Source organism: Castor canadensis, chromosome 15 (genome assembly GCF_047511655.1).
Source record: "Castor canadensis chromosome 15, mCasCan1.hap1v2, whole genome shotgun sequence".
Lineage (NCBI taxonomy): Eukaryota > Metazoa > Chordata > Mammalia > Rodentia > Castoridae > Castor > Castor canadensis.
The window spans coordinates 82,951,036-82,966,245 of record NC_133400.1 but is presented as its reverse complement, the minus strand read 5'-3'; the positions used below and the strand labels follow the sequence as shown (position 1 = coordinate 82,966,245).

The 15,210-nt window shown below is 44.3% G+C and overlaps 1 protein-coding gene across 1 annotated transcript in view; it reads right to left on the bottom strand.

Annotated features, from left to right (window-relative positions):
- Nucleotides 1-4,268: 4,268 nt before the first annotated feature.
- Nucleotides 4,269-15,210, bottom strand: part of Ccdc3 (coiled-coil domain containing 3) — an 87,177-nt gene continuing 76,235 nt past the window's right edge. The window contains exon 3 of the mRNA XM_020185051.2: nucleotides 4,269-7,229. Within this exon, the coding sequence (XP_020040640.2) occupies nucleotides 6,957-7,229 (273 nt within the window). The 3' untranslated portion in view covers nucleotides 4,269-6,956. The remainder of the gene's footprint in view (nucleotides 7,230-15,210) is intronic.

Sequence of the window (15,210 nt, the reverse complement as noted above, 5' to 3'; positions counted from 1 at the left end):
AAAAACTTTAGGGTTTTCTTTTCTCTGTGCACATTTATACTGGTGAACACCCGCGGCTGCCTTCACACAAGTCTAGAAAGTTCACGATGTCATACAATATTACCGAGGGGTCTTTCTTCGAGAGCCCTGACCTCCCTTCCCTCAAGGGACTCTAGAAACTATCTCAGGTCTTAGAGTCAGTTGAAGGGCTATGACTCTCCTGTAACTGGACACTCAAATCAGACTTCTGTTTGCCAGATCTAGATTGATTGATTTCCATTTTAGAAATCAGTCTGGTGTTCAGTAGGAAGACCATCTATTATTCAGTCCTGAAACTCCATGATCAACCATTTGGGTGACCTCTTTGGTCCTGCTTCCTATTACAGCTAATAAACCCACTTTGTCTCTAGAAGTTGAGCACTGCTACATGGTTTTCCTAGGACTTCATTATTCACACTGAGGTCAGAGATCCATTTTAATGGCAGCATCCCCCACATTCATCTCCAACCTTCAAAGGGTGTCTATCTCTGTGCTTTTTATGTGATGCTGACACTCCTTGCTTTCAAAAGGAAATGTGTTCTGGGTCTTTTCAGGTGTCAAATTGGAGACTAGGATTTTGAGCCTTATCTCTCTAATACTTTGAATTATCTAAATTATAGCCAGGAATCTCTGGCATCCAACTTAATTCAGAATGATATCACTGATTCCATAGTTTAAGTAACCAAACAAAGATTTAGAGCCACTCTCAGCTTCTTAAGTTAGCTAGCACATTGAATACAGAAGCTTTAATGCACTCCTGTAAATAAATTCTGTTTAACATGAAATTAATCTCCTCCAATCTAGGTGGGACATGAAGTATCCATTGATACCATATAATCCCTAGGCTTTAACCAATATAAATTAGCACAATATTGAAATAGTTTTGGTACATAAGCCTTCTCCCAAGTGTGACTTGATGATGTGTTTTTGTGTGCATTTACCCTAATTATGGGTCTGGATGTAGAGAGGGATGGTAGGGCAGGCAGGGTCAGTTCTACGAACTGCCACCAGTAGAGATGGTGCAGTCACTCTAAGCCTCCTCTTCAGAAGGGTCTCACTTGTTTTCATGACCTTTAAGTTCTGAGCAACCCTTTAACAAGGAATCCTGAGATGTCATTTTGCACTGGGGTTCTGTAAATTATACAGCCACCTCTGAGGGAGGGGCATGAAGAGAACTGGGCTGTTTATGTGAAGTCATTATTTCAAGTGAGGCCATTATGTGGTACTTGTAAGTTGGAATCAGCTTCATCAGCCAGACAAATTGCTGCCTCTGCTAGCAGGGGAAGCCTGACAGGGTTAATGAGTTCAGAGTGATCAGCCTCAATGTCTCCATTAAGATTTTTGGAATCCACTTTATTTTAAATAAGTTCCTCAGGTTCTTGTATGAGTTCTGGCAAATTGTCCTATGTCTAATTTTTGACTGTGTTGGTTTTGTGGTTAGATAAATAGAACTTTCGGGGGGGGTCATGGCTTAGATCAAGAATTTAAAACCTAAGCCTGTCATTCTCTTTTTTATCTCTAGTACAGTTAGAAGATCCCATTCAGTGCCATATTTCTTATCTTCCTCCTGCTGTTTTTCATGGTTTATTATAGCAGCGATACTGTCTACCAAAGCCCTGACTTCAGTTGCATTTCATTTCAGGAAACCCAGGTGGTAATTTACAAAAATATTTTATCATTGTGTATCTGGACTTTTAGTGACCCCCCCCACTAAAGCTAACCTAAAATTACCATTTTTAAAGCCAATTGAGTTACAAAATCCATTCTAGATTCTACATGCTGTGAAGGTTCGTTACCTGCACCTCTTCTGATACCAATTACCAAATCATTAGTGACAAGAACCAGATAACAATGATTTAGGGTAGAGGTTTTCTTTCACAGATCCTAAAATCTGGAGTTGGGCATTTCAAGGTTAGGAAGGGAGCTCCACATTGTCAGACACTCCTGCATCTTTCTTTTCCATCATACATAGTGTGTGGCTCCTGTTTATAAGGTTGCTTCATGTTTCAATATTCCTGTTTGTGTTCCAGCCATCACATAACGGTTCCAGGAAGGAAGAAAATGAAAGAGAAGGAAGGGCAAAAAGAGAGTGGACAGCTAAGAAAGCATACTTTAGTTTTTCTTACAAGATATACCCAGTGGCTATTGTTTAATTGGCCATCCAAGGATAGGCTTGAAAATGTAGGCTGGGAAATGTACTATATTGCCCCTCCCAAACAAGCTAGGGGCCCTGTCAGTAAAAAAAAAAAAAAAAAAAAAAAAAAAGCTGGAAACAACTCTAACAATGGTGAATCATTTCTAATCAGTACTATTAAATATGGTTGCCACTAGCCAATGTAGTTACATAATTTTAAGTAATTAAAATTAAAGTAAAAATTAATTTCTTCAGCAACACTAGTGATATTTTAAGAGCTAGCAGCTACCATATTAGAATATACACACACACATAATTTTTTTTCCATTATTGCAGAAAGTTCTATTGGTAATCACTGACTGACTTCCAATCAAGACTGACTTCCAATAACACACAACATTTTATTATTGGTATTTTGTTTTTATAATTATTAAGTTTAAAGATTTGGTGGTAAAGCTAGAATATCAGTTCAACAGTGGTCAAGGAGGGATGAGAATGGATCAAAGGAGGTTTAATAATGAGTGGTGAACCATGTGGACTTCTTCAGATTGATGAGACCAGGGAGAAGGTGACTTTGGCAATCTGATCCCTTGAGAGCAGCGGCCTGGACTCACACCTCATTCTGATGGGCTGAGGGGGACAGTGGGAAGTGAGAAAAAGAAAGTCAGCCCTCGGTGATGACTTGTGGTTAAGACTTCTCTCTACTTAATTACAGGACAGAGCCTGAGGAAGAATCAAGGCCCTGGATGACCCTGTTGTGTTGGGGAATGTTTATTTTTGGCTACTTTCCTGGGATGAGTAACTCTGGAAACAGCTGTAGGACACAGACAGATTTATGATAAAAGAGGGGAATGTTAAAGTGAGGTGTCTTAGCCTGTTTTCTGTTGCTAGAACAAAATACCACAGACTGTAATTTTTAAAGACTAGAAGTTTACTTTTCATGGTTGTGGAGGCTGTAAAGTCCAAGAGCGTGGCACAAGCTTGAGGTAAGAGCCTCATGCTGCATCGTAACATGGTGGAAGTCATCACATGGTGAGCAGAGCAAGCCTGGTAGCTCAGGTCTCTCGTCCTCTCCTTATGAAGCCTCCAATGCTGTCTTGGGCGCCCCCCCCCCCAGAACCTCATCTGATCCTAATTACTTCCCAAAGGCCTCACCCTGAAATATCATCAGCATATGAATTTTAGGATTGCTTCCTGCACGTGAGCTTTTAGGAGACACATTCAAACCAAAGCACCAGGTTTGAGGAGAGCAATGGGAACTCATGACAGGGAAAGAGCATTCTGTTAACCCTGCCTGAGCCTTCCTTTGACATGGTGGGGAGGAAAGAAGGGTGGGAAAACCAGACAGCATGAGTAGGCAAGGGAGTGGAGGGAACACACTTACGGTGAATTATACTTTCTCAGTGAATTTGGAGGAACAATCCATAGGTACACTGGGGTGAAAGAAAAGGAGGAGGCTGAGGAATAAAGAAAACAACAACAACAACAAAAGAGCCAGAGAAGTTCTGTGGTGAGTAAAAAGAGGTCTATGAGACAGAGATTGACAAGAGAATTTTAAGGAATCCTGACAAATAGATACTCTTATTATAACTCACATTATACCTTTTGGTGAATACTGGTAATAAAAATGATAATACATCTACAGAGAGCTTGAAGAGCGTCACACATTTGAATGCATGATCTCATTCGATCCTCCGGCCAGCCTTGGGGCTAGGAGGGATGACTATCCCGGTTCACAAATGAACACGTGCAGAGAGAAACAAATAGAGGTGAATGCTTGCTTAGCCATCTATATAGCTGTGTACTTTGGGCAGTTTACTTAATTTCTTGAAACTTCAGATTCCTTTTCTGAATAGGGATTGGGATCTCTATGTTATACAATTAGGAACACTAAGTGAGATAATATGTATGAAAGAGCCTAACAAATAATGGGTACTTGATTTAAAAAAAAAAATCATCCAATACAAATTGTCTTTGAGCTAACCATTTAATCCAAAGTCATTGTGACTGAATTTGTATCCTCTCTCCCCAAAATAAAATGTGACCTTGTACCACAAAAGCAAGGATCCCCATAATTTCTGATGCTAGGCTGGTATCAAAAGTGTGTGATACAGCCAGGTATGAAAAAAACAGTTGTGTTTTTTTTTTTTTTAATAAGTAGTCAGTGGCAAATGTCAATAACCAACCCTGGCTATGTGGGAGGCAGAGATAGGGGTATCATGGTTCGAAGTCAGACCAGGCAAAAGTTAGCAAGAGCTTTCTCAGAAATAGGCTGAGTGTGGTGGGCTATGCTTGTGGCCCAGCTACTTGGGAGACGGAGGTAGGAAAACCCTGTTCTGGGACCACTGGGGGCAAGAGCATAAGGCCCTATCTGAAAAATAAACTAAAAGCATGGCTCAGTTAGTAGAGTGCTTGCCTGGCAAGTCTGGGGCCCTGAATTTAATCCTCTGCACTGAAGAATCAAAAAAAAAAGGGAACTAGTAGCAGCAGAGACAGAGGCCTGAATAAGAAAGCCAACAAAGATGCTCACATTCAACACATGGTGGTGGAGCCCAAGGAAGGCTCATCTCCGTGCTGCCAGCCTGTGACTCCTGGGGACTATAGTTAAATGATTCATGATTCTGCCTGCCTCTTGCTGTGTGGCTCTGGAAGGGTCACTTGGCCTCCTGGTACCATGAAGGGGAACTATACAACAGCCTGCCACTCTCGGAGGGTGCTAGGTCAAGCTGGCCAAGCCATGTCGAGTTCTGAGTGATTCTTGGAGTCAGCACTTTATGAAGCATTAAAGATTCCTGCTGGTGTAATTAACAGGTGGCAAGGTCTATAGCCAGATGACCCAGCAGCTGATAATGGGGACCTGGGGATTCTCCTTTGGCAATAGGCCACAATGAGCCTCTGAAGACACTGATTAATGACACTGCTTGTCCCCCATGAGGAGCAAGGAAGGATCACACTGACTTGCTCCAGGTGTGCTGAGAGATGGGAACCCAGGGAGTTCCAGATGGGGATAAGCAGAGCAGGCTTGAAGTCAGACTCCTAAAGGTCCCAGGAGTTACTCACAGGCATTTTCTCTAAATCACTTTTCCAGGCCAAAGTTGGAAGTCCTGAAAACTTCCTGACTCAAAGAAACACTCAGGGCCTCATTGCTGGTGTTGAAATTACTGTTCAAATTTATTGGAAAAGCAGAACAGAAAGCATCTGTAGGGACCTAGCTTCCACCATTCTCCAAGCCCTGGCTGTCAGTCAGCCCTAGGTTTGCCATTCCCTGGGGTGGGAGCAAAACTGATGAAATGTCTGCATGTAGAGTAAACTCAACATCAAAGGCACTGCAGTGTCTGAGCAGCAGATCCTGATGTGGGGCCAGAGACTGCTTTTGGTGGAGTAGCAGGGAAGGGCACTTGGTTTGGGAGGCCATCATCAGTAAATAACCAAGAGAAGTGTCCAAGCTAACTTTTTTTTGTGTGTGTGTGATATTGGGGTTTTGAACTCAGAGTCTCACACTTGCTAGGCAAGTGCTCTGCCACTTGACCCACAGCCACGGTCCTTTTGTACTTTAGTTACTTCTTTTCCGATAGGGTCTCATGGTTTTGCCTGAGTGGTCCTCAGACCATGATCCTCCTGCCTGTATTTGGAATTATAGGATCATACCACCAGGGCTGATCTCTAATTTCTTTTTTTGGTGGTACTGGGGTTTGAACTCAGGACTTTGAGCTTGCAAGGCAGGGGCTCTACCAATTGAGCCATGTCTCCAGCCCTCCCTTAATTTCTTGATAACACTTCTGGGACTTGATCAAGCATGACTAAGTGCTAAGTATATACTGAATACTCTCCTTTTTACTTGTACTGTGTTAAAAGCCTTCTTCCATAGGCTTTGTCTAAGGAACTAATGTAGAGACAAGTGCAAATGTGCAGTTATTACCTCAGGGTATAGATAGGCTGGCTGGGGGTGAGGGGTTGACGTGTTTGAATAATGGGGCAGAGACTGGAGTGCCTGGACGAAGCCCTGTGAGAGCCTGGAGGCAAGGACACTGGATCCCAGTTGGCAGGGAGGTGTCTTTGCAGACAGAAGTTCCCAGTACTTTGGGGGCACTCATGACAAAGAGCAAACAAGAAGTTAGAATTTAGCAGTGGCTGAGCAACGTTCCAACTTGGGAATGCAGTGTGATGAAACATGGTGGGCCCATAAAAGCAATTACTTTCTAGATTAAAGCAAAGCCATCAGTATCATCACTCCAGGGGCGCTGGCATTGAAAATCAGGTGCAATGCATCATCTTGTTTAATTACTGGCTACCCTTCTTCTGACTCAATTCCCTCCCTCAAGACGAGCTCATTAAGTCCTAACCTGCCTTAGCGGTGAGGGGGACTACTGGCTGGAGTAGGGGTGCCCTGCACGTTTGCCTTCCAAAGATGTGGCCCAGAAGGTTCCAGAAATTGGCATTAGCTCACTCCTCAGGATCCATACTTATCCTGGCTCCCAGGGAGCCAAAACCCACACTGACTCTTCTGAAATAAAGGTTAAGCCCATTGATATTTTGTACATTGAGGTCCTGGAATGTTTTTTCCACAATTCAGGGCCCTTTCCAGGATGTCCCCCAGAAGCTGAGGTCAGATCCTGGAGGACACAGCTCTCAGGGACCCTGTCGCCTCTGGACTTCCAAGTGCCATATTTGGGGCCAGGAAGGGGCAGCGCCTGGGGTCTGATGCTGAGGCCAGCAAAGGCAGCACACAAGGGGAAAGCCAGACTTCCCATTTTACCCAGCTGGACGGACTCTCCCAGGCGCACAAGAGCGCACTCCGCGCCCGCTACCCGCGCAGGTAGGGGGCGCGCGCGGGCTCCCGGCCCGGGGCGTTGATGTGCGGCAGCGCCCCGGCCGCTGCCAGCTTCTCGCCCAGCTTGCGGTTCACCAGCTCCAGGTGGCGGCCGTTCTTCCGCGCCTGCCGCAGGGACCGCTTGACTTTCTTCACCCGCTCGCGCAGCTGTTTGTTCCTCTTCTCCAGGGTGGCCACCTTCTGCTGCAGCTTCTTCACGTGGTCCTCCTCCTCAAACAGGGCCCTCTGCACCGAGGAGCACATGAGCTGGGGACAGAGGAGGCAGGTGAGGCTCAGTAGCTGTGCTGCGTGCAGGTGAGGATCAAGTTTCCGAGTGCAGCCCAGGAGCAGAAACCCCACATCCCCATACCTCCCACGCGCGGCTAAGGACAAAGCAGGTCATGTCCTTGACCATGACCTTTCTTGCCCTCCACCCTGGGAATCCTGTCCTGATCTCAAATACAGAGCTCTGCTTTTGCTCTCTATACTTGACTTTCTTGGAAAGGTTTGACAAAGATACTCTAAATATTCGTCGTTCGCAGAAAAAGGGAAAGTGCTTAAGTGAGTTAGTAAGTAAAAGACAAAAGCCTAAAGCAGGAAAGCAGAGAGAATATAGGTAGTTCCCAGGAAAGTAAGCTGGCTCTGACACAAAGGAACAGATTCTCAACCCCACTCTCATGAAGAGTAAGTGAGTTAAAGCCAGGGCGATTGTAATTGTTCAAAAAGCCAAGATTTGGGGAAACAGGTACTCTCCTATACTATGCAGAGTTGTAGACCTCAAGAAAAAGCAATTTGGCAGCTCTAGTGGAGTGGCTCAAGTGGTACAGCACCTACCTAGCAAGTGTGGGGCCCTGAGTTCAAGCCCCAGCACCACAAAAAAAAAAAAAAATCTGGCTCTTTTGAAATAAAAACTGCATATTCCCTTTGATCAAGAAGCTCTTGGACTTTATCTCACAGCAGTACTCTCACGTGTGCACATGGCCACATGTACAAACATATGGCAGCACTTGTTACGGCTTGACTATGAAATGCCCTCCCCACTGATCCATGTGTTGAAGCCTAGGTCCCCAGCTGGTGGCACTATTTTGGGAGGTGCTGGAAAGTTTAGGAGGTGGGGCCTAGCTGTAAGAAGTAGTCACTGGTAGTATCCTTTGGGGTTAGACCTTCCCTTGCCCCTTCAGGCCTCTCATTCTCTGTGCTTCCTGTCTGCTATGAGGTGAGCTCACCACCTCACCATGGGTCCAGAAGCAATGGAACCAAGGGACCATGGACTGAAACTTCTGAAACTGTGATCCAAAATACATCCTTCCTCCCTGTAAGTTTTTTCTCAGGTATTTGTCACAGGCAACAAAAAGTTTGAACATAGAACTACTTGTTACTTAGAAAGATTGAGGGCTGGAGGCATGGCTCAAGCAGTAGAGCACCTGTCTAGTAAGTATGAAACCCTGAGTTCAAAACCCTAGTGCTGCCAAAAAAACAAATAAAAGATAAGCTGAAAGCAATCTAAAAGTACCCATCAAGAAAATCCTGGTTCAGCAGGTTATAGTAAACCCTTGTATGGAGGAAAAGGCTGTGCCTTTAAGAGTGAAAGGCAGGGCCATCTCGATGCCAGTAGTGGTGCTTGTTTTGGTGTCTCTATGAGAGACGTGATGCTGAGCAGTGTGGATAACGTGGTTCCAAGAGCGTAAAATTGATATCCATATGTGTCTATGATTAAATATGTGTTCACTATTTTCTGAGAGAATATATAAGAAACTGGTAACAATGGCTGTGTTCAGGGAACAGAGGGGATGGGAGTGGAAAGATTTATTTTTACTGTGTACTCTTTCAACTTTGTGCTGTATGCTAGTATTATACTCACAGATATTTGAAGAGGTCTCCCCCAATCTCTTTCTGTTCCTACCTGTTTTACATTACCAAGAGTTATGCTCTCTCCTGGGTGTGGTGGCACACATCTGTAATCCCAACTACTTGGGAGGCAGAGGCAGGGGGATCTAGAGTTTCGGGCCAGCCTGGGCAAAGTTAGTGAGATCCTATCTCAAAGACAATATAACAAAAGGGCTGGGGGCATGGCTCAACTGGTAGAACCCTTACCTAGCAACGAAGAGGACCTGAGTTCAATCTGCAGGTTCTGTACCTGCAGATTCAACTAGCCATGGATTAAAAGTATTTGGTCAAAAAATTCCAGAAAGTTAAAGCTGGACTTGATAGCACACACCTGTAATCCCATCACTGGGAAGGCTGAGGCAGGAGGATGGAAAGTTCGAGGCCAGCCTGGGCTACATAATGAAACTCTGTCTCCAAAAAAAAAAAAAACCAGCGAAACAAAACAACCCAGAAAGTTCTAAAAAGCAAAATATAAAAACTTTTCTGGGGCCCTGAATCCATATGAATGAGGTACAGGCCTCCCCAGCTGTGGCCTCCTTCTGTCTCTCAGATCCTCAGCCTTTCTCCAGCACTCATTGCTCAAGGATTGTTCTCCTGGCGTTTGTGTACTGTGTAGTTAAGCTTGTGATGGTTGTGTCTGTACTGGGCACATGTAGACTTTTTTTCTTGTCCTTATTCCCTAAGCAACACGGTAGAATAACTATTTACACAGGGTTCACATTGCATTGGTTATTATAGGTAATCTACGATGATTACAAGCAAACACTATGCCATTTCATATAAGTGATTTGCGCATGCACAGATGTTGGTATCTGAGGAGGTCCTGTTACTAGTGCCTCATGGATGCTGTGGTAGAACTGGATCCATGGAGCACCTCCACCTCCACTGCAATGCACTGATGTGGCTAAAAGCACAGACTCTGAAGCCAGCTGCCTTGGTTCACATTCTGCATCTTCTGCTTCCCCCGTGACCTTGGATAGGTTTCTCAAATTCAAGGTAGTGGACTCCATATTGCCCGACCCATTTTGGGATAGAGGATTTGTTCCCCCAGCTTCTTGGAGTGTTGCAGGCTCTCAGCTGAGTCTCTCCAGCACCTATCCTTGGGTCACACCCCCTTCACTGTGGCACCTGAATCCAAAGACTGGTTGACCCAAGAGTAGAAAAACCAGGACCCCTTATCCCAACTTGGAACATCTGTGAAGCACCTTTTTAGCCTCAGTGTCCCATAGGGGTTAGACTAAGCCCTTTGTTGAGTTGTCATGACAGGCTGGTTTCTCCCTCTGTAGGGTCCTGCTACCTCACTTGTCCTCCTGTCACCAGGTGCACCTCTTATCCCGGGAGCACTCTCTGTAAAACCTCTGCACATCCTTCTCAGGGAGCCTGATGGGCTGCAATTTCCTCCTGTGTACCATGGGATAATCATGAAGCAGGAGGATTTAATGAGTTTCACCTGAAAGGTGCTTAGACGCATGCCCTGGTACATAGCAAATGTTCACTCATTGTCAATAGGATAAAGACTCTTAAAACTCTTCACCTTTGTGGTCAGACCTCGCCCTCCAACTCCAGTCTGATTGTTCACATGTCTGCTTCACACAGTTTATGCACAAAGCAAAATGGTACCTGGTCATCCCTTTACCATCTCAGGGTCTCTGTCATGCTCTTCCTTCTGCCCCAGGCACTCTGTTCCCCCAGCTCTGTCTGGAAATGTATCAATCTTCTGCAGGTCCACTTTCTCATAGAGAAAGGGGTCTCCCACTAACCATAATCTGTGTCCTCCTCTCAGGTCTACATAGCACACTGAAGTTACTCATACTAGGAAGAGTATGTTTCAATACCCTTGACAGATCACAGACTCTTTAAGGTATAGTTCACGTTGGTCTTTGTACCTTTTTCTCTGGTAATTTTAGGCATATGATAAAAAATCTGATGGCTCATGCCTGTATCCTAGCTACTTGGGAGGCTGAAATTGGGAGGATCGTGGTTCAAGGGCAGCCTGGGCAAATAGTTTGCAAGACCCTCCATCTCCAAAATAACCAGAGCAAAATGAACTGGAGGTCCAAGTGACTCAAATGATAGAGCATGTGCTTTGCAAGCTCAAAGTCCTGAGTTCAAAACCCCAGACACACACACACACAAATTGGAGCCATTTTTCCAAAAACACATGCCATTTAATAAAGACCTTGGACCCCTGGGGATGGCACCATTGCAGGGAGCCCACACATGCAACACTGCCCTCTTCTGGCCAAAATGAGACACCTCCCCCCCCCAAAAAAGAAGGTAGATAGGGACAAGAACCTTCTGAGAAAACTCGTATTTTTCCTATTGTATATAAATAGAAATGACCTATATAACTTAGGGTGGAATATGGCTACGTTGCTAGAATGAGTATTTTATATCCACTCTCACTGAGTCATGATCTTTCAATAAGTTTTGGTAGATTCTTCAACCAAGAACAGAATAAAAGGATAAACAATGTCTACTAAAACAAGAGGTCTGGGTCTTCAGATGGCAGCATCCACCAGTGTGCTGGGATATCACATCAAAGAGGAGCTTAAGGCATGCTTAGGACATTCTTCAAGAGCTAGCTTTTAAAATAATAAGTAAAAGCCAACATGGTGGGACCATAGTGGGCTTAGTGATCACTTGGGAGCAGAGCTTTTTCTAAGATACCAACACTGTTGGTTGGCATCCCTGTGGCCACAGGGCCAGCCACTCTCTACTCTGGGAAACCTAGGGCAAGAGGAAGAACTTCACCTCTATGGAGTATCTCAATGAAGCTAGGAGAGGGAACCATCTCGTAGCTCCCCTTCACCACCATAATTACATGTTCATGAGTCACTGTTGTGAATATTCCTTTATCCTTGTGGTCACAGGCCAAGGAAGAGGGATGACAGGATGGGTGCTGATGCATCCTAGAGGCTGAGTGATCTTAACGTGGCCTTTTCGGTCGCCTGCCTCCAATGACAGGACAAATCTATGGGGAATTCCTCACCTGAACCTCTATCAAAAATCTTCCTATCTGATTCATGGTTTTCCCAGGAGACTCAGGTGTGGTAGGACAGTTTCATAGTCGAGATCTTGAGAGGTTAAGGAACGGTATCCATGTTCCCATCTAGAATAACCTCTGTCATGTGTAAGCCCTCCTGGTTTCCAAATGTTCATTCATTCATTATCTCAGCAAGACTAACAAAGCCAGCGAAGAACAACGTGATAACAACCTGAATTCAGATGATGACTGATGGGACAGAGGATGCCTTTCTCTGTGTGTGTGTACATGTGTGTGATCATTAAGACAGAAATATGCTTGTAATTTCAGCACTTGGGAGGCTGAGTCAGGAAGATCATGCTTGTAATCTCACACTTGGGAGGTTGAGGCAGGAAGATCATAAGTTCAAAGCCAGTCTGGGCTGGAGAGCGAGACCCTGGATCAGAAGGGAGGGAGGGGACAAGGAAGGAAGGATGACAGAGACCCCTAGTAAATATGTCACTTTGTGGTCCTCGTAGCCTTTCTTTTAACATGAGTGAGAGCAAAATAAGACATCAGAGGTCTCTAGTAACTTCTCTTGCATCACCACCAGCAAAGCCAACCCAGGACTCCTTACAGCACAGGTCTCTATGTACAGCAAAATGGACACTGCCCTGAGGGAAAGAGAGCCCAGGTCATGGGAATCAAGGCAGTGAAGTCACTGGCCATGCTATCCAAAGGAGACTTCGTGAGCCCTGAACATCAACCCAAAAGAAAGTTGCTTTTTTTTTTCAGTTAGGAAAGTAAGAATTTGTAGAGAACATGCTTTTCCAATATGTGTGTTTCTTTAAGAAACTCTCCTTTCTCTGGAATGGCTTCCAAATGAAATCAATCTCTTTTTAAAAACTGCTGTTAAAAAAATAATAATAAAAGGTCAAGACATGCTATTTGCTCTTTTAGCTTTGTGGTATTTTTCAGTAAACTGAGACAAGGACGAGAAAGGCCAGACTAGGCTGAAACAGGTATTGCCACATTTTCTTTGAAGAAGAACCAAAGAGAAACGGTCTTGGAGGGCAGCCCAGAGCTACAGATTCCAGACACACAGACCCATCCTCCGGCCACATCCCACCACTTCCCATGGGCTAAGGCCAAGAAAACACTTGACTGCCAGATGCTTGCGCACCTCCGCCATTCTCCTGCTGCAGAGTGTTTCTGTGGAAGTTTCCATGTGGCTGACAGGATGCCTGCTGCAGGGCAGATGGGCAGATTGCCATGGGGAGGGTCCTCTTTTATTTTCAACAAGACAAGTTAGGCTTGGAGATCTGTTCCTCATCTTTTAAAAATAATGCTTTTTAAATCTATGAAAGCAACATGCTGACTGTAGAAAAACTTTCTTAAAAAATAAGGGACCAAGAAATAAAAAATTAAAATCATCCATAATTCTACTGCATAGAGATGGCCACTGCTGTCATTTTAATAGGTTCCTAGGATTGCTTCTGTGGGTATAAAGATTTTAAGCAAAATTGGAATCACACAGTTATTAGTCGTCCTATTCTAGTTTTTCCACCTGACATTTTATCATGACTTTTCCAGGCATTAGTCTGTACACTTCTTCCAGTGAGTATCTCAATGGAAGATGGGAGAGGGAGCAGCCAGTAGCTCCCCTTCCCATCATGAACTGCAAGTTCTTGGGTCACTAGTTATCCTAGGGTCACAGGCCAAGGGAGAGGGATGACCAGATAGCTGTTAGCACATCCTTGAGGCTGAGTGACCTTACTGTAGCCTTTTTGGTCACCTGCCTCCAATGACAGGACAAATCTACAGGGAGTTCCTCCCCTGAACTCTGTCTTCCTATCTGATTTCTGATTTCTCCAGGAAGCTCAGGTGCTGTGAGATAGTTTCACAGTCAAGATCTTCGGAGGTTAAGGAACTGTATCCATGTTCCCATCTAGAATAACCTCTGTCATGTCTATGCCATTTTGGTTTCCATATGTTCATTCATTTGTTCAGGCAAGAAGCGTTTATTGTAGGATATATTTGAAATAGTGTAAGAACTTTTGTAAATGCCACAATGTACCCCTAGCACAAAAACAAAAAACAAACAAACAAAAAAAAGAAGCATTTATTATTCTGCACCTGGTATGTAAGGTACAAAAAGTTTTCCTGGGTCATTCTGCAATATACCAGTAAGCTTTGCATCTAGCTAAACAAAAAATTAGTGCATTTAAAAATTACTATTTTATGACAGCAAATAATCACTGAGAGGGTTTTGCCTTCACAGCTGCTTTCAATTGAAATACCCACCTATAAAGACAAGACAAAGTGTACTTTCTGAAGTGTAAAAACAAAGAAAGGACAGTCCAAAAGCAAAGCAAAGATAAACAGCTTGCCTTCTTAACACCTCATTTCTGTTCTTGGGATTGAGAAGGAAGAAAAAAAGGAGAGAAAATCTGGAGTAGCAATCAACAAACTATGGTCTACAGCCAAATTTGGCCCCCTACCTGTTTTTATGAATAGTTTTGTTAGATCACAACTTGTATGTTTTTATATTGCCAGTGGTGGCTTTTGTGCTGTAATGGCAGAGTTGAGTAAATGTGACAAGACCATAAAATCCACAAGCCTAAGATATTTACTATCTGGCCCTTTATAGGGAAGAGAAATCTGAACCCTGACCTCAGGAGGGACTCAAGACAAATGAAAGTACAAACATAACATCTGACAGTGGATCGGTTTGAAAGGAAGATGGTCTATGGCTGAAGAATGAGGGAAAGGCAATGGATCAGAAAAACACCTGGTATCAGAGCCTCCCAAGGACCTTCCTGGCATACCTCACCCTTTCTACATCCACTTTGGAACAGATTGTAACTCCTGCCTTGGGCTATGAGATCATTGCCCAAGGTCTCCATGGTCCTTGTCAAAGGTCTTTTGAGTCCCATCTCAATGGACTCCTGCCAATTTCAAAAGTCCCCATGGAAGGTAGCATAGCTCTTTACAAGGCAACTAATAACTGTTTGTAAAATGCTTACCACAACAACACTGGAAAGGTAAGCATTCTAGAACTTTCTACTACAGAGTTTCTAGAAACTGTAGCCAACAGAGGCAAGGATTCCTGAATTCCTGTGATTAGGGAACTCTGCTGGCTTCAGCCAAGGTCCCCCGTAGTTCTCTTTGGCCCTTTCATGAACAAGTTGGAAATGCAGCTTTGTTCTACCATTGTTTGAATCCCTTTAGAGACAAAGATGTGTGAAGAGGCAGGCGGGAGAGCCACGTCAATGCAGAATGGCTCCCCAAGTGATTCGGCAGGACCAGGCTGGATGACACCCAGAGCCGCTGAAGAAATTCCCAAACCTCGGAAGTGACAACAGGAAAGTTCTTCCAAGAACTCTCTAGAGAACA